We start from the raw sequence: 19,835 nt of genomic DNA on the forward strand, positions 1-19,835 counted from the left end.
GAGTGAAGCAATCTGCTGGTAGTGATGGAATACGGCCTAAAGGAGCTTGTTCCAGACATTGGATCAATTAAGGGACAACACCAGTGCCCTGTACAAAAGAGTTTATTGCAATCTTCTATGGTCTTAAACTTTTGACAAATATCGAAAGATGACCTGATGCCTCACTGAGTTGCTGAAGTGGAGCCAGTGTAATGTGATGTGTTGTTGCACTCATGGCTGAGGTGGAAGACATGCAGAAAAAAAATGTGACCACTCTGTGGAGCATAGCATTAACCTTTTGAAAAGTCTGACCACACGGCTGTAAACCGCACCTCATCAAACGCAGACCTGTCGTCACCAGTTTGCAAATGTTGCAAACCATGCTAGACGGCACGAGGTGTCCGGGTAATTTCAGTGTCGTAAATTAACACGTCAACAAGACGGGCTCATCGAGAGGTTTAACATGTAAACATTTCTGTCTAGTTAGACACTGAAGTTACCCAAGGAAATTTCACGTGCTGTGCATCACACCTCTACTCAAGTTCTTACCGCATGTATGATACCTCATTATCTTCTGATTCAGATACCTCAAAGTCCTCTTCACTGTCATTTCTTAGTAACATAGGCTTGTTCCCCTGTGAATTATCTACATTATCATCCTCAGGTACCTCTTCAGCTTCCCCTGATGCTACTGTATCCTCCCCAGCCTCTGAATTTGACGACTTGGCCTGATTTGAACTTTCACTGACTACCGAATGTCTGTCTTCTTCGGCGAAGTCCTATGAAAAAGGATTATAGCAGTTCTTTGAAAGTAAGCTCAGCGATCAAATCAAAGGTAACAAAAAAGACAACAAATCACTAACCATACCTTGTTTTGAATTTTAGGCTCTTCAGCTGAAGCCTATAGAAACAAGGATCAAATGTGCCAAGGCTGTCGGTTACACCAGCTTAACTTAATGTCTGACATGAAAGAAGAACGGTGACCTGATAACTGACCTGGTCTCTCAAGTAAGACCTTCTCGGTTTGTCCTCCACAACTGCAACTGGCTGCTCCTCCTCTTCATCCACTCCCTCCGCTTCTTCCTCTCCCCCTTCAGGGGCAGCCTGCTCTTCCTCCCTCGGCTCCTCTCGCTCCTTCTCCTCCTCTCTTCTCGAGCTATAGGTTTCCATCTTCTCAGCCTCGTCGTCATTGTCACGGTAACGTCCCCTACGCCAGGAGGAGGGCCTCTCCTCTTCTGCGCTGTTTTTCTCCGTGGCGGTGCTGTCGTTGCCCTCCGTCACAGTGGGGTCCAGCTGTTTCTGTCTCTCCAGCGCCTCCTTCATGCGCCTCTGCCGTCTCTCCTCACGTTTGGCCATGCGATCCAGTAGGGCTTGGTCCTCGTCATCTCCACCGCCTCCATAAGAGCTGCTCACAGACACCGTCTCTGTGACACTACGAGGAGAGAGAGAGAGAAAGAGAGAGACGGCACAAATGTCACATTGTGTGTATTCGTGTCAAAGAGGAGGAAGGGGTGAGGTCACAGCAGACGTCAGCCGTTATAAAAATGTGGGCATGGAAAGATAATCCATGACATTATCTTCTGTTACCTCTGAGCTGCCCTTGGTGGAAGGCCGCAACCCCTGTGTAATCATAATTTCCAGAAAGAGGTTGCATTGTTACTGACAGCTTTATAGCCAAGAACAGCAGAAAATGTAGACCCATGGCTTTACTGACTGGTCTTCACCACAGCTCTTCAAATAAACTCAGGTGAGGCCTTATAATGAATGGAAATTTGGATTTTAGGTGGGAACTTTTGTATGTGCTCAGATACAGCCATAGCCTACAGTTTACAGCCATGCTAACACCTGCTAAAACTTTGGACTGAATGCTAACTACGATAGCATGCTAACATGCTATCATAGTTAGCATGTTTTTGGATGCCGAGTCAATAGTTGCTGTGGCATTAAATTTAACCCACAACGTGAAACATTACCAAATACATGAGGATTAAGCTAAACCCGACTTCTTCGAGCTGATATGAAGGCAACGCTTTACAACCAAGGGACACAGAAGAACAACTCTGAATGCCCAACATATCAAACCTCAAATCAAATCAAAAGCAGATGGCCTATAGCTGATGGACCACACCAGGTGCTACTCCTGTGAGGTGAGGACAGGGAGCTGAGGCTACAATTTATACAGGCTCACCAAAATTGGGAGATCTGTTTTTTTCTGGAAAAATCTTTCCTGATCTGACGAGCCTTTATTTCTGCTGCAATACTCAGATGGTAAGGTCAGAATTTGGCATAAACAACACGACAGCATGGAGCCATCTGGCCTTGAATCAACAGGTCAGGCTGATGGTGGTGTAATGGTGTTGGGGGATATTTTCCTGGCACACTTCCAGCCTACTCAAGTATTGTTGCTGACCATGTCCATCCCTTTAAGATCAGTGTACCCACATTCTGATTTCTACATGCAGCATGATAATGCACCATATAACACAGCACAAATCATCTCAAACTGACAATGAGGTTATTGTACTCAAATGGCCTCCAGAATCACCAGGCCTCAATCCACAGTCACCAGATCTCCTGTTAGAGATGTGGTAGAATGGGAGATAAGCAGCCAAGAAATCTGCAGTGGACCAAAATCTCTGAGGAATGTTTCCAGCAACTTGTTAAATCTCTGTCATGAGGAATTAATGCAGTTTTGAAGGCACAAGAGGGCCCAACCTGGTACTACCAAGATGTACCTAATAAAGTGTGGAGTAAGTGTATTTATATTTTCTAACTAAAATATTCAGTGACTATCCTTCCACCTCGAGGCATGACTACAGCATGACTCACAATACTGTGACCTAAAAGTCTGCCAAACATTATCCTTGCATCTGCACAATCAACAATGGCTAGCAAGAACTAGGTCCTATCTCAGCATCCTTCTGCACAATCCCCTTGTTGTTTGACCACCCCAGGATGTATCTAAGAGCTTACAGAGAAGAAACATTCATCACCACAAAGCAGTGTCTGTGTGACTAGATGTCAGAGCGACCCACCACTTCCACTGTAGCCAACACAATTTATCTCAAACCTGCACTTATAAATTATCCGCAGTCTTATTGTGTTTGGAGACTTTAGGTTTTAGAGAAGTGATTTTTTTACTCCTCAAATACACTCTGGCACCTCTCCTTTTGGGGTTTTTCATGGGCTAGTTCACTTAAATTACTAAAGCTTACTATTTTCTCAAAAACTTTTGGCGGTAGACTATCTAACCATGCAGCTCCACCCCGACACCCTAAACCCAGAGAATGACATTACGTTGAGAGTTTATTAGTTGGACTTTACTGGTGCTCTCTCGCTTTTGCAGCCGATCCAAAAAAAAAGAGGGGGCCAATCAGTCGTCTGCTGGACTACGTACGAGAGCTTGTTTTGCTATACCTGTGGCTGTTGGTCATAACCAGGCTGTCCGACTGGCTGCTGGGCTCCTCGCTCTCCCTGCTCTTCATCCTCTCCTGGCGTGCCCTGCGCCTCCTCTCACGGGCCGCCTCCTCTTCATCATCATCATTCCTTGCCATCCTGCGGGAAGACGAAAGAAGAAAGAGAGAGTGAGAAGACAAAGGCATGCATTATCTATTTTCAACTTTCAACCCCTCGTCTCCTTTCTCCCTATCCTCAATTTAGCTTAGCAGTTAGAAACTTCAAAGTGAGCGGTTCTTTAAATTGGACTGTAATCTTCGCAGTGACCAAATCTGGTGGATTTACCCCAAGTCCCCCCCACCCACCCCTTCTCTTCTATCAAGTGGAGCTGTCAGCTGTGTAACCACCAATACTTCTTATCGTGGCTGCAGTTTTCACGAGCTGATAAAAACTCTGTCTGGAGACATGGCTTGGCTAAGGATAAGAGAGCAGTGAAACAGTGTTTCTGGCCAGCAGCTTGTACTAGTCCGGTCAGTGCAGGAACGGAGGAAGCAGGAGAGCTGTGTGTGTGTGTGTGTGTACACTGGCCAATAACCAGTGTAATCTTAAAAGTTCATAATTCTTCCAAAGAATTTAATACAGCATTAAATTTAGCAATCGTATTTTTCCAGTTGATATACTACAATAAAAACTTCTCTTAGCTGTATTTGGTGCGTGCATAGCTGAAACACGCACCAATTAAATGATAGACAAGCTCAGCTTTTGCTGAAACGCCCGGGGCTAGATGACAACACTGATACTACTCTTACATGCAACATATGACGCAATCAGATTAACTGGCCACTGTATATAGTATAAAAGACAAACACAGCTTACAACTAAAGACAAAACGATACCTGCATTCTTCTTAATAGGCAGCAGGGGACGACTCATCTGCTCTCAAAAAGACTAATGATTTCATAGAAGTCTGGGCAAATGACCCTGGATTGCCTGACACTCTGACCTCGGTAAACACTCGTCTTATCATCATTCTAAGAGTCATAAAGGAGGATTAAACAAGATGTGTTCAATGGCTTGTAAAATACAGGATGTTAGCAGGTGATAAAGATGATGTAGCTATCGTGATGTCACTTGTTAGTTTCTGAAGTTCCGTTTTGAAGTCTCGAAATTAGCGTTTTGGCAGTTATCTTGGTTGCAAACCCCCCCAAAAGGATCTGACAAAGAGAAACCGTATGGCTAAAAGCTTAACCAATGAGCTACTAACACAAATAATCCTCCATTATGAAACAAGGTATGAACTAAATTTTCAAAATAGATTTCACTTTCTTTAACATGACTCGAAATAATACACTCGACAGGAGTGTGTTTGTGGAGTGTGAAACAAAGCCGTTCTGCCATAGACTTCTATAGGCCTGGAAGTCCTTTTGCAACCAGAGCTATCACCACCTGGTGGCTTTCAGATAATTCAGTTTCAGTTAACTTTTATTTATATAGCACCAAATCACAACAACAGTCATTTCTAGGCACTTTATATTATAATATAAAGACTCTAAAATAATACAGAGAAAACCCCAACAATCAAACGACCCCTTATGAGCATCACTTTGGCGACAGTGGGAAGGAAATACTCTTTTTAAACAGAAGAAACCTCAGGCAGAACCAGGGTCAGGGAGGGGCAGCCATCTGCTGTGACCGGTTGGGGCGAGATCACAAATGAAGCTGCTGCATTGCAATTGGTTAATCTGTGCCATTGTTTTAACTGTGGAGAACTTTAGACAGTAGAATAAAAGTTTACTCCTCAAAAGCAAGCTCAAATATCTGTACAAATTATTTCTTGCATTAAATACATTCAGCACTGCTACATGGGTCGTAACTCCTGCTGCATTTAAGCACACAGCAGACGATGCATGGTCATTGCAGGTCATGTCTAAAACATGGGCAAACATCTGTTTTTTGCATTATACCTCACACAATCATTCAGAGACATGCTGTGAGTTATAAAATTATTTATTTAACGCAAAGGGTTAAGTACAGGGTGCGGCTGCATGCTATCATAAGCAAGACTCCACTGTCCAAAAATCTAACTGGCTTGCAAGCTACTGTATATTTATGTTCTTAAATTTGATTGAAAGCAACAAGTTCAGGCCTTTCTCTCGGGTCTGTCCAAAGTCAGTCTGGGGAATGCAGGAAACTCAAGTGAAGTACAATAGACAGTTTTAAGGAAAAGAGACTACACCCAAAAGTAAAATTATATATCATATATCAAACAATGCAATACTACCCAACACTGAAACTATTCCTTTTTTTTAAGGTATCAAATTGTGCAGTGCAGTGTTTCTGGCCACCTGACATCTATGAACTCAGCTCCATGCTTGATCTGTGTTGCCCCGACTGACCTTTACACTCCCACTGCTCACCACATGCCCAGCTACCTAACATCGCAGCGCAGCCTTTGAGGCCGGCCAGCGAAGCATGCCGTTGCATGTTAATTGCAACACGTGTGGTGAGGCGAGCTAAAGCCGCCAGGGTTTATGTGAGGTTTTACAGCTTGTGAACAACACCCCCCCCCTCCCCCACCCACTATGCTGTTCCCCCAACCCCCTCTCCCTCTCATATGAGGCATGTTAGGGTTAGTCATAACAGAACAGATGAATCTGCTAACGCCCAAGTTAGACCTGTGGGACGGTGACATCAGTGACGTCAGGCAATGCTTTACACATGTGCATGTGTGTCTGCTTAGTTTAAACTATTCAGCATCTCCGAGTGTAGAAAATCAGCTTTATCCAGAGGAGGGTCTATCCTGAATTCCAGCCCTGCGGGCCAGTGATATACATTGTACACTGAGAGCGCTAGCACAATATTTACATTTTAGCAAACAAAAAAATACAAGAAAGAGTTTTTCTTTCTTTTCCATTCATTATTAAGGTCAATTGAGCTCCACTGCAAAAAAAAGTACATTAACCCTTATTTAAAATATCAGAGCAGATTGATGTTTTTGTGAGACCTAAAAAAAAGTAGTGAAACAACAACTGCTGTAATTCCCGAAGGACTGAACCGTCCCAGAAACAGCACCGAATGTCATGAGAAAACGAAAACAGCTAAAAATGGAACAAAGGAGTCCTTGGTGGCGGTGACGACGACAATCTCAGGGTTAACGATTCCTCAGTAGGAAAAAAAAAGAAAAAAGGAAGAAAGAAAGACAGAAAAAACTCCTGAAAGCTGAATTAGCATTCCTGTCAATCACAGCCTTGGCTGGAGACACATACACAACCAAAGCCCTGATTTAATATCCCTTTCCATAGCAAGGCCCCCAAAGTCTATCAGCATACTGACAGAAATACGGTGAGAGGTGGAATGGTGGATAATGGAAGAAAGAAAAAATAGGAGAAGAAGAGAACAGGAAAGTGAAATGGGATAGAGTGAGGATAAAGTGGAGAGGTGGGAAATGAAAAACGGGAAAGGAAGGGGTGTGCACAATAATGGAAAAAGGAGTAATCTGCAGATTTTATCATAGTCGACAACTTTTCCTGTACAAAATGATGTGAAGCCACAGCAATAAATTGCAGGTTACCAGGACGTAGTCTCCACCAGACGCCTATTTCTTGAGTGGCCGAGTACGGCATGTAAATAAAGGAAACCTGCCCATTATTGGTGCTTTACTACGGATGCCGTGGACTTCACCGTGGCAGCTACAGTGCAGCATATGAATAACGTGTGTTTCACACCCTGAGTAGTGTGTTTTCACTGATTTAAACCGCCTGCATGGAAAGCACACTAAACATCGCCATCAGTGAGCCTATTAGGGAGAAGTATGTCCAAATATTTTCTTTACAGCAAAATATCTCAGAAATGTCAGTGAAAACAATTTGGGAAAAGCTCATGAGAAAAGACTTCTTCACCCCTCCTTGGCAAGAGGAGGGACAGAGGGAAGGAAGGGAGAAAAGTGAAGAGGAAGCTCGAAAACAGCGGAGGGAGGGAAAAAGGCTGCTGTGAGCAGATGGGGGAGAGGGGAGTTAAGGAAGGGATGGTTAGGGCGAGGGAGAGAGGGTGGGGGCTTGGCTTGAGCTGTCAGAAATGCTGACCCATTCCCACGCTGGTCTCTCTGGACTGTTTCCCTTCCTACTGCCGGCCCACAGAACCACAACATCCCCCGTCTGTCCCTCCCCCCACCCTGCGCTCTGCTGGGCCAGCTCCAAGAATTCATATTGCTAGCTGTGGTACAGTCCTTCTAGAGTGCATTTATTCTTCTACTCGAAGATGAATGAGGTAATATGGCATGCATCTGAAAATAACTAAGAGAGGAAGGGTAGCCTTAACTCCCTTCAATGCTGATGTGGCAAAGCAGCTTAGAAGCTGGCAAAGATTTACGATGCAGGACCGGGTCACGTTGCGAATGGTCCGTTCAACCAGGGCGGGGGACCGTTTGGCATGGCTCATTCACGGAGGATGGGTGTTATTTCCTCAACCCTTCCTAGTCTCTGAGGCAGAGGGCCAGCGCAGATGTAAGAATGAGGAGGAAAGGGAGGACGGTGAAGAGAAGTGAAAGAAGCGATGGAGAAACGGACCGTGAGCGAGCGAGAAGGAAGTGGAGAATGAGGGGTTGACAATTTAAGTGGAGGAGCGGGATCAAAAGGAAGAAGAAGCGGGGAGAAGATGAGAGGAAAGGCAGAGGTGACAGTTTAAGAGACGAGGAGAGGGAAACAATCAGGAGAATAATCAGAAAATGAAAGTGGGTTTTTGGAGGGGTGGGAGAAGAAGAAAGACAGCAAGACCCAGAGGAGGAGGAGGGGGAGGAGGATGGGATGCATAAAGAATGAAGGGAGGAGACAGAGGAGGGTGATCGGGAGGTGGGGAATGGCAAAAATCAAAAATAAACACTTCCCAAAAAAGGAAATAAAAGAAGAAATGCTAAGTAAAGGCCTCAGAGAATAAACATTACCTCATAGTTTAAAATTGAAGGAATAGTGAGACTACCTTGCTCTCAGCACACAAGTCATAGTATTTCTTTGAAACAGTGTTCACTCAGAGTAGCCTTCACACAGACAGTCATCTATGTTAAATTAAACTGCTGCGTATGATCAAATGCTTTCTAATAGCCAAATCCAGGAGGATTAACTGCTCAAGTACACGAGTTTCATTTGGGAAGGGAGTGGCAGCAACATTTCTGTATGCTCCATGAGAAAAAAACATTTTTAACCAAGGCAGATACCCTCTGGTCAGTGAATTGACTGGGAAAATTCCACATCTATGTGTGTTCATTGGCTAAGAAGGGGGGGAAAAAAGGCAGAGACATTCCTTGTCTGATTGCTATAGCGCCGACGAACGGCGTGGATTGCAGGGAATTATAGAGCGCGAGAGAGTGTGAGAAACCTTTGAGCAGAAAAACGGGGTGTATGTGTGTGGCTTTGCTTAATAAAACTGAAATCAAAAGCATGATGTGAGCCACAGCGTCAATGACCCTTTTCTTAGAGCTATAACTGACGTTGATGCAAGGCAGAACAAGGGAAGGCTTGGCTGTCATCCCGACAAACATGCACACTTGTATACTTGGTTGTATTTTTAAAAAGTGAATGGAGCTTGTCAAGCCTTCATCGCCCGATGCTGATCCGAAACACACCAACACTCGCTGCGTGGAAGCATCCTAACATTCGTGCACATGCGCTCTCAAGTACAGTGACATGCACAGAGCTGGCGTGAGGAAGCCCACAATCGCAGCATCCCAGCATGTAGGAAACAGCTCATGGAGACCTGGCCAGTAAACACTTATAATAGCCAGGAATTTGGCATTGCTTCAGCCGTTATTATATGGCCCCAAAGTCTCCTTTTTCTCACAGCACACTCAATGATGGTTGAATGGAAGCAAGCCAACGAGACAACATGTGGTTTTGACTAGTCCGACCAAGAGGGGGCATGTAAATATTGATTGTTTCAATATATTGGCAGAAATGGAAACAATTTAGAGATGTAATCTTTTATCAATAACAGGAGCGGCGCGTCGCCTGCCAGCTGAAATTATTGCTGCTCGGGCCAAATAAACAGTCACGGAGAAACTCCTGCCGAGCTGAAAATGTAAATGTTGAGGGCGCTTTCGACTCTGGCCCTTTTTCACTCTCGCTCCATTGCTCTTCCAGTCGGCCCACAACTCTTCTCGGTCGCCTCTTTTTTTTTTTAGTCTACACTTTCTGCCAAATTCCATCTTCTCCATGTAACATAAACATTCCAAAAATGCATAAATAATTCCAGCAGTGGGGGGTTTTAGGCTGTGAAAGCTAACAGAGGCATTGACCTTCACTCCAATCAGCTATTTAGGGTACAGCTGGGGAAATAAGGAATATACGTCTTAAAAGGCAAAAGCTAAAGGTTTTAGCTTTCTGAGACGTCTGATGATTCCTACTTCTTGCTACTAGCATGAAAACATTCCAGAAACATGTTATAAAAATACAATGACATGCGTGACTACGTATAACATGATAGATACCACCATATTTATAAATTCTCTGGTTCAGAGCGTGTAGCATTTTGGCTAGCTTGTCTTATTTTATCTGTAAGTAAGCTGGTGTGCTCAGCAAAAGAGCTCACATAAACCTGTTGTACTAACCAAATGACAGACAGATAATGTTATCGAAGGTTACAAATGCTATGTAGCTTTTAGCAGCTAAAAAAATATATGTTTCCTTAATGTCTAGCTAGAGATAAAAACACATTAATTTTAGCAGAATGCCAGAAAATCCTGCTAATGCTAATCCATTAAACATTAGCAGGAGTCAGTTTCACAAAGTCAGTTGTCAACTGTTAGGCCATATCAGATAAACTAAAGTAAGAATACTGTATGCTAATGCGCACAGTTTGCTTTGCTGCCCCCAAGTGACAGAAAAACAATACAAAGCCATTTTTAATTTACAGGTAATTTATTTCTTTTTTTTAGCACCACAAGTAAATATTAAACATTCCTGTACTGCAGTTTGTTGCATCTATTCTCATACTTGCCAACATTTATGAAGCAGAAATGTAGTCAGGCTTTGTTCACCATCTTTCTTCGTTCTAAGCTTTCTTTTCAGGTAGGTTTAGTTAAATGACTGAGCAAAAATAGTCCCGTAAGTTCTCATTCTGAAAATAACTTGGAAATCCATTTAACATAGCCAGGCATGCATTTACTAGATGAATGACACACTTCCTAGAACTGGATGAATGACTTGACCCTGAATTTTTATTACCAAGTATACCCACTATCACGGACATTTTCCTTAAAACAAGAAAAGCTACTTTACCTTGAGCAAAGGGCCTTGTTCTTTACTACAGTTAATGCCTTTACACATTCTTTGTATCATATAGATGACTTATCAGAGAGAACCATCTATGTATTCAGCAGTGGTCAGGCCTATGTCAGCTTGTTTTCCATGAGTGATGGAGCAAGTAGCTGTAATAAAATGCTTCTAAGAGGCAAGTGACCTTGGCCAGTATCTGCATCCACATCGACCTCATCTTTAATTGCGAGGGCTGCAGCACAGATGAAGAGACTTTTGTGAAAATACCTCCTTGGCAGACTATGTATCAAATCCTCACAATAAAAACCCCTTTTTACTCTTTTTGATTACTGCACTTGGCCGGTTACCACTCAATCAATTTACTGAAATGAACTTTAGTTTAATCCGTTTTTTTTCCCCAGTGAATCAAAGGCGGTTCAGAAGGCTGTGGTATCTAGGAGAGAAAATTGGAAAGAGGGAGGGAGGGCACGATTGAACATTAAAGGTCATCACGTCTCCTATCAGATTTCTTATCAGCTCTTTTTTTCTGCTTCCAGCCTGGTTTAAGGAAGTCGACATTTGCTGATTGATGTTTTGTAAAAGACCTAGCTCCTGAATCCTTGCTCTTTCTGCTTGGTGTGCGCATCAAAGTAAGTGCATTGTGCACTGAAACTACCAGAGCCTTGAAATAGTAGAGGCTATTCAAACAATCTAAGCGGCTGGTCTGTATGTGTTCTTTAGGCCACTGCAGAGGATAGATTTCTTAAACACCTTTTGAGAAATCTGCAAACACCAACATGTCTCACCTCTCTGCCTCCAGGCGCATCTCTTCCCGCTTCTGTCTCCTCAACTCCCTGCGCCGCTCAAAGTCCATTTCCTCCATGATTGTGCCCTACGCGGAGACATCATAAAAAATAGACATTAATTCACTCAGTCAGCAGCCAGAAAAGTTTTTTTTAAAGCTATAGTCAACCTCTATATGAATATTTTTACATACTCTAATTACGCCTGTAAATTTATTGTTATATTTGTCATATGTGTCATTCCCACCATGGAATTGATAGATAGATAGATGTGACTCTGTGATTACTTCTAACTTTTGTTACTGCTGCTGTTACTATATCAGCCGCAGGTGGTGCCAAATCAACCAAGGCAAAAAATTTATAAGAATTAGAACTTTAAACACAATCTCTTTCTGCAAGCAATGACAACAACAAGTGTGAGGCCTTGTCCTTCTGTTAAGTGACACAAATTTGATGGAATCAAAGTCAACAAACTGCAGAACCAGAGAGAAAATGATAGAGAAAGCTATATAAAGGAGGAAAGGAAAAGCCAAGGCAGGATGTTAACTCCATCCCTTACGAGAAACCCTCACTAAAAATACTTTGGAAGGGTACGTGACAGGCTGTGCTTGTGAGGCCTGAGACCACCCAGGAGCTGCTGAGCTTCCCATCACACATCTCTGTGCTAAATCAACAAAAACATCCACTATACACCGGGAGGCATAGCAAACAAATGCTAACCGAGCATTTGATTGAAAAAGGTGAGAATAAAGTGATATCTAAAGACCAAGAATGTGGGGAAAGAGACACCGCTTTAAAATGCTTTTGGAAAGCCACAAAGAAAGAGAATCATGCATGTCATACCTTAGTTTAGACTTCAAACAATGTATTTTCCCTTCACACCATACCAGCTCCTCACGATGCCTTCTCCAAGCAAAGACACAGAGGCACCAACTTTCAGTGATAGTCTCCCACAGTCCGGCTTCAGCTGACAGAAAAGGCGAATGTTTCTTCTTCTTTCCCCTCCCTGCTAGTCGTCCCTCCCTCCATCCCTCAGTGACCCCCCCACCCCTTCCTGAGCCCTCTCTCTATCTCTCCCTATCTCTACAGCTAACTTTTCCTGTGTTGTTTACCGCCTTGTCAGAGCTTGGCTGAACTGTTTTCGATTTCCTGTGCCTTCTGTCTGCTTTTTCTTCTGTCCCCACAGCTTACTGCACATCAGGTACACGCGCACACAAGCGTGATAACACTACAGCAACGAGCACATGCATGGGAAATGCACAGGAGCGACATTCTCAAAGAAACCACGAGGACAAGAGGTCCCACTAATGCTCAACCTCCCCACTGCATCTTCTCACCCAGTGTCCTCCCCCCTTTTCTGAGCCTGTATAGTAAACACGGCCCTGCCTCTGCACTGCGAGAGCTTTTGCTTTTGTGACGAGAAGGAGATGTTCTAAACACCGCAAGAATTCACCGTCTATGTTTAGATGCACGCTTAGTGTCATTTGTGAAACCGTGGGGAGGCAAGCTGCATTTGGAGGTGGGGCTATTCGTACAACTGTAATTAAGACGAAATGAGAGCAATAACTAAAAGCGACATGGTCTCCAAACATCACCAGTGTAATCACATACTTCCTAGAAGTAGCGACGCCAAGGGAGACAAACTTATTAGTAACACAAGCACGGCTGCGAATGAATTTGGAGTTATAGATGCAAATAACACACGACTTATTCATTCTTGGTGTTTGGATTAGACAAAAAAAATGAGCTATGGATCCTTTTTAAAGACATGTCATTTACTCTTATGCAATGATCTGTAGGTAAATTAAAATTAAGACTTAGTTTCCAAAAGATAAGCGGATTAAGTACCCAAGATTTAATTGAATAACAAACTTGAGATAATAGTGTTTTAAACTGATTTATGATGTGCGGATGGGGCTGCTTTCTGAATGAAGCAGCAGCAACATGGGGGGCTGTGTTGTACACTGACAAAAAGGGCCCTCAGCAAGACGTCAGAGAGTAACTGTTGTGTACTGAAAATCACTGAGAGGACCACCCACACTCACAGCACCCACAGCAAAAGCTAACAGAGGCAGAAGACAAAGACGGCATTCCATAAAATTGAGCAACCTTAAATCACAAGTTTGGGACATTTTTAGACCTTTTGTATAAGTTCAGACTGCCTGAGCCGGTCCGCCGTAAGACGTCTTCAACCTTTGCTGCATCAGACCATTTATTCCATCGTTTATCTCCATCTTTCCACCTCCCTTCTGTTTGTCTTTTTCCTTCTCTCCTCCCCCTCTTTTTTCTTTCCCTGTCTGCCCCAACCTTCTACAATGGCTATAATGACACATTTACCAGTTAAATTACTACCTGTCGAGACTGCCAGACCCTGGCAGAGACCCAGTGTCTAAGTGCCAACCTCTTGAAAAGCCTTGAAATCCAAGTTGATTTTATCCTGACAGCCACTAGTTTTACACCACGTTGTAATGCCTCTATCGACTCGTGGGGTCTCCAGGTAAAAGCCCCCAAACAATGGACTCCTATCGGCCAAATGAGGCAAAGAGTAGATCCAGCAAAAGTCTGGGAGCTGGCCTGAAGAATAACAGGCCAGCAGCGCAGCATCTATTTTTGGCTCTGCCAAAATGTTCCTAAGTCTGTTTTAGCATTCTGTGAGAAAAGAAGAGTGCAACTTTTTGGTCAGATTTGTAACTCTGATACTCGGAGCAACTGTCCCCTCATAACCTTTAGACAAGCACATTAATCTCCACGTTATGGTTATGGAGCTATGTGAGGAATGCTCCGATTCAGTCTCTGATTTTAGCAGAGGGGACTTGAAAGAGTCTCTAAATTACTCATTCACATGGCAGTTATACTCAGCTCAGCTCCTAACCTTAACCCTATTTTGGTTGCTGAATAAGGGGAATTAATGTGAAGATAAACAAGTAAAAACCAGCTTTGCAAGAGTTATGTGCTTGCCAGCTTCAAGATTTGCAAATAAAGGAACAAAGGTAGCTTGCTATTCCCAAGATTGTTGTTTTTAAAAGACCATTAGTTAAAAAAAATTACGATGTAATCTGTTTTATACACAAATTAAACAGTAGCTATTTTATAATAAAGACAAAGCTAGTTCTGTAATTAAGCAAAAATAACTGTCTCAGATGGTGTATTTCTGTACTTACACTTCCCATTCACAGTGCCTAAAAGAGTAAATTCACACTGTTAAGTATAGCTACATGCAGCTCCAACATATAACTTATAACAGTCAAGTGGACCTCTGTGGAATTCCTATCCTAAATTTTTGTTAGAGTAAAGAAAGGAGATAATATAGCTATGTCATACATGCTAATTGTGTTGCTACTGTTAGCTAGCTAACTAGCAATAGCAGAATCTGATCAGATTCTGATCTGATGTTTTGGTTACTTGGTACAAGTGTATTTAATTATCATTTGCACTAGAAGAATTTAGCTTCCTAACTTATAAAGTACACCACTTATAGTGTAAGTGGTGTACTACAAAAAAGTGTACTGACGATATATAGCGAGCTGTTAACATACAACCATGCTCGCTAATATACAAGTTTTGCACATGATCATTTTATTATAGCATACCTGTCCAAGCAAATCCATATCTGATAAGCCAGACACATGACAGCAATGCAGTGCATTTAGGCACACATACATGGTCAAGATGACCTCCTGTAGTTCAAACTGAGCATCAGAATGTAGAAGAAAAGTTATTTAAGTAAATGGCTGCTAAAAAATGGGCTAGCCTGATTTTATGAGAAACTACTGAAAGCAGAAGAGCATCTCTGAACACAACACGTGGAAACTGATTTGCCACAGTTTGCTGTATCAACACAGGAAAAAGGAAACTGAGGTTTACCAAAGTTAAACAATAGAAGATTGGAAAAACCTTTCCTGATTTGATGAGTCTTGACTTCTATGACATTCGAGGACAGGGTTAGCATTTCCATCAAACCATGGATCAGTTATGCCTTATATCAGTGGTTCAGGCCGCTGGTGGTATAACAGTGTGGAGGATATTTTCTTGGTACACTTGGGGCCCCTTAGTAACAACTGAGCACTGGTCATTGCCACAGGCTACCAGTGTAGTATCGCTGACCATGTCCACCCCTTTATGACCACAGTGTACCCATCCTCTGATGTTTGCTTTCAGCAGGGTATGTGACATGTCAGAAAGCTCAAATCATCTCAAACTGCTTTTTTGAACATGACAACGAGTTCACTGTTCTCAAATGGCATCTAGACCTCAATTCAATAAATCATCTGCAACAACCGCGTGATGCTATCATGTCAATAGGCATCTCTGAGGAATATTTTCAATTCCTTCGTAAATCTATGTCACAAAGAATTAAGGCAGTTCTGAAAGTCAAAGGTTGTCCAACCTGGCATTAGAAGTGAAAACTGCCACAAATGCTGTAGCTCTACAACACTGAAGAGGAGAGACAGTTATGAGAAGAGTTACAACAGTCACAACTGTGCAGGTGTTCAGGTAAAGAGAAGTACTGCAGTAAACAGGAATGTAAAAGAAACACTGGCACAACCCCAAGGCTTTCTAGTCTCTGCGTCAGTGGAAGAAAATATTTTGTCCACCTGCCACAGTACTTGGTATGCAGCAGAGTTCATGAGCCACTTTCTTTCTTTCTTTTTTTTTTATTTTTATCAGCCACATGATCTTTCACAGAAGTTCTACTGTAGAAGGCCTGATGATACACAAGGTGCATTCAAATGTATACGATACAAAGTCATTTTCAAGTAGTTGACAAGATACTGTATATTACAAACGAAGGACTGTAGAAAGCATCACTTCCTAACTATGAGAAAAGTTTTATAAGAAGCAGGATTTCATGTATTTGGACATCAGCTGTCTCCCACCAATATTGACTTAGCTAGACTCAAATTTTAGGGCTTCTCAAGGATGAAAATACTTTGTCTCTATATTCTGACAAACCTTTATGACATCAGGAGCCTCTCTTATTAAATACTGTCATAGGTCTACCAGACTAGCTTGTTATTCACCTCGCCTTTATAGTGGAAATGACTGAAAGAGTCTCTGCTAATAGTCACTTTAGCTTGATGGTAGATAGTGGATCTCTTTTGCAAAGCTCTATGGATTCAGATTTTTCTTTTTGTTTTTACCAAAACGCATAACAGATGCGTTAGACTTAAAGGTTTGAGAAAGTATGCCAAAGACAGCCTTAGCTGACTTTAAGAGATGAGTACAGAGGACAGACATTGAACTGGTATAAGTTTCAGACTAATCTGTCTGAAAGTATTGGTAACTGTCTCTATAAAAAGTGCTGCTCTTGGTATGTCAACAGTATTAATTCATTCTAACAGAGCTTGCTTTTTCATCAGAAAATTCTCAGGACATGATGGAAATCAGTCTGACAAGCAGGAAATGGACAACTGGAGTGCCGAGGACACTGATTGACTGATTGGTGATACTAATGAGGGTGGGGCAGACAATTACAAAGGAGGGAAATCTAACAATAGGAGGAAGTAAAGCTGACAGGAATAGACAGGAACCAAAGACTATGACATAAATCAGAAATAACTTGAAAGATAAACAACAAAAAGCACCAAACCATGACACAAAACTATTCTCAATTCCTATACGAAGGAAAAAAGAGACAGGTAAAAACATTGTCATAGTCTTACTAATAACTTCAATAGACAAGATTACAGAAGACTACAGTAGAGTCAAGTTAGTCAAGATACTGGATACTTTGTAATCAATAGCTAGCACAGCAACAGTTGCTTAGTGCTGCATATTCAGCCAAACACCAGTATTTTAGTGTCTGTAAGTATACACTGGCCCACTTGGGTTGGAATGACGCAAATTTAGTCATTAGAGTAAGTGGCCTTACCAGTACTACAATATAATGCACCAAGTATACAAACATCCATCAGAAGGACCTGTAGTGGAATTGAAAAACTCATAACAACTAGTTGTTTGTGGTTATATAACTGTGTTTTTGTATGCCTCTGCAAAGGGCTATCAACCCATCTGTAAAATCTTAACTCTTCCTGTCTTTCATGGGCTTTGAGTTTTCAGGTTACAGTCTTATTTATTTATTTATTTATTTTACAGTGAGCCAGTTGAGCATGTTAAAATGTAAATCTTCTGCTGGCTTATAGCTGGCAACATGGACAAATACGAAATAATCTAAAAATTAGTGCTGTTAGCGTTAATCTCGTTAATGCAGTTATGTTATGGCATTAACGTTGTTTTAATGAGATTAACGCTGACAGCACTAATAAAAATATTAATTGTCTTGCAAATAAGGAAATTTCTTCCTTTTTGGAACATAAATTGTCAAAACGGGAAATTTTTTATCAGTGTAGAAACATCACTTTTTTTCAATGCTATTTCTATTAGAAGGAGAAAGAAAGGTGCTAATGCAGTTCGGCTGGACACATGGCTCCCATTTCACACGATTCATATCTTTTTGCCACTAAAGACATTATATTGCACTACGATACATTATTAAAATCAACAATCCAAAAGATGCACTTTTAAATACATGGAGGCGGTAACTGACACAGTGGGAATCTAACCATTACTCCACTTGAAATTGTAGGTCACGTGCTGTCCTTTGACGGTATAGGAGCAGTAAAAGTTGGAGGAGGAAAAAGGGGTAAAGACAGTTCAGTCTAAACTAAGATATGATGATAGTGTGTTTTACTGAAGTGGGAAAGATCATTTTATGGTTATTTTATCACACAGATAAAGCTTCTTCAATAAAGCAAGAAGGAGGAGGGAAATAAAAAAGGAGAACGAGATACTGTTTTCCTGTAGGTAGTGCACACTAACAGCTGTTTTGGCTGAGGCTCTGGGGACAGTTTGAGTTGGGTAAACCTAACGTTTTCTGCAGGGGTAAGGAGTCTCCTGATAGCAGTCTGACAAGGCTGTTAAAATATGCTCAGCCTGTGTGTAAGGGTGTGTGCATTATGATAAACAGTACTTAAAAAGTAAAATTTACATTTGTGAATGGGCTTGTGTGGGGGGAAATGTCTGCAGATGTGTACAGATGAGGCTTTCTTAGTGCTGACTTCAACTAAAAACTGAATAAACTGTTTAACACTGCAAACATGAGAAACCAAAGCAAGTGCAGTTTGTGTTTATGGTACAATAAATGTGTGTACATGTGCGATATCCATCAACACCTACAGCGCAGTTGGATGTCAGAGTTTGGAAAGCTGGCCCGGTGGTTGTGGGTTCCTGCACTATGTGGCTCCTCTCACACGTCCAGGCCAAAGAAACATTAACACGTTTACAGTCCCAGGATGCAGAGCTGCTGTGGCTGAGCATTCATAAATTCGTGGACGCGTTTTGTCACAACAAGGTCAAGAATTTTTCAATGCTTACATGTTCGTCTCAGTTTTATCTATAATCTAGTGTATTTTACCAGTTATTTTTTAAAGCCTGTAGAGTTTAATTATGACTAAACTGTTAAAAATTCAATCTAGCTGGAAATTTCTCCTATTGCTGTTTTTTGGGTTGTTTTTTTTTGCAAATACCAAAAAGCAAAACCTAACAAACCATAATGAAAACTCCTGAACAAAGATGGCCCAGAACAATCAGGAAATTAAGATAAGGAAACATTTTTGAGTCAGAACTATAGATAAAAAAAATTCTGGATATTACTATGGATACTACTATATGACAAAAATCTCATATCCCGAAAATTTTACATTTTCTTTAAATTCTGTGAATCTCGGGCAACTCAACTTGTGTGAAGTGTTTCCAGCTGGGCGTCATGTACCCGGAGTTGAGTGTTTTGACCGATGAATGAGTGAAACTATACATTTTTAGACATTAATTGTAACGGCCGCCATTTTCTTTGTGAGTATTTATTACATGGCGTGCTGCAGGGAAAAGCCTGTTCTAACAGTTGAGTCTAAGGTTTATTTTGAGCACCTGAGCTCTTTTTTGGTTCTTATCCATAAACTCTCTCCACACTCTTTCACGTGACTCTTACGTAGGTGGTAGAAGAGGTTTGTCGTGTTTAAGTCTGAGGTGGGGGCCGGTTTCCCGCATAATTTGCATCGTGCAGTTTTCTGATCCATGTCAGACTTTTAATATCCAAACCAGGGCTCGCAAAATTTCAAAATCCCTGGTAGCCCTTCGGGCAGGGACTCTTCAGTTTTTGGTAGCCCAAAATAAATTTAAGTAGCCCGAATAAAAAAGACAGCAATTTTTTGATTGATGTTTTGTTTCCTGTTTTGTTTCCTTTACAATATTATACATTAAAGTATAATATTGTAAAGGAAACAAAACATTAATCAAAAAATTGTTGAAAAACAAATTACAACATTGTATAAAAATTACAATCATCAACTCAGATACTTGGTTCTAACAGAAATTTCTATGAACTTGTAAGAACTGTGTAGGACATGAATCAGTC

At 41.7% G+C, this 19,835-nt stretch overlaps 1 protein-coding gene across 6 annotated transcripts in view; it reads right to left on the minus strand.

Annotated features, from left to right (window-relative positions):
• cald1a (caldesmon 1a) overlaps window positions 1-19,835 on the minus strand; it is a 64,512-nt gene that overhangs the window by 20,192 nt on the left and 24,485 nt on the right. For 2 of the 6 annotated variants that reach the window (XR_014797294.1, XM_084909271.1), the window contains exons 2-6: window positions 11,426-11,511; window positions 3,397-3,534; window positions 976-1,411; window positions 848-880; window positions 648-758 (exon numbers count right to left, since the gene is read on the minus strand). Coding sequence is in view for 5 of the 6 variants with exons in the window: in XM_084909271.1 (XP_084765397.1) it covers window positions 648-758; window positions 848-880; window positions 976-1,411; window positions 3,397-3,534; window positions 11,426-11,502 (795 nt within the window). In the remaining variant the exon portion in view is untranslated. Of the gene's footprint in view, window positions 1-647; window positions 759-847; window positions 881-975; window positions 1,412-3,396; window positions 3,535-11,425; window positions 11,512-12,265; window positions 12,411-19,835 lie in introns of those variants that run through there. The other 4 variants (XM_084909275.1, XM_084909272.1, XM_084909273.1 and 1 more) reach the window with 4 other exon arrangements.

This window comes from Perissodus microlepis, chromosome 17 (assembly GCF_051167445.1).
Source record: "Perissodus microlepis isolate ML-2025 ecotype Zambia chromosome 17, ASM5116744v1, whole genome shotgun sequence".
Classification (NCBI taxonomy): Eukaryota; Metazoa; Chordata; class Actinopteri; order Cichliformes; family Cichlidae; genus Perissodus; species Perissodus microlepis.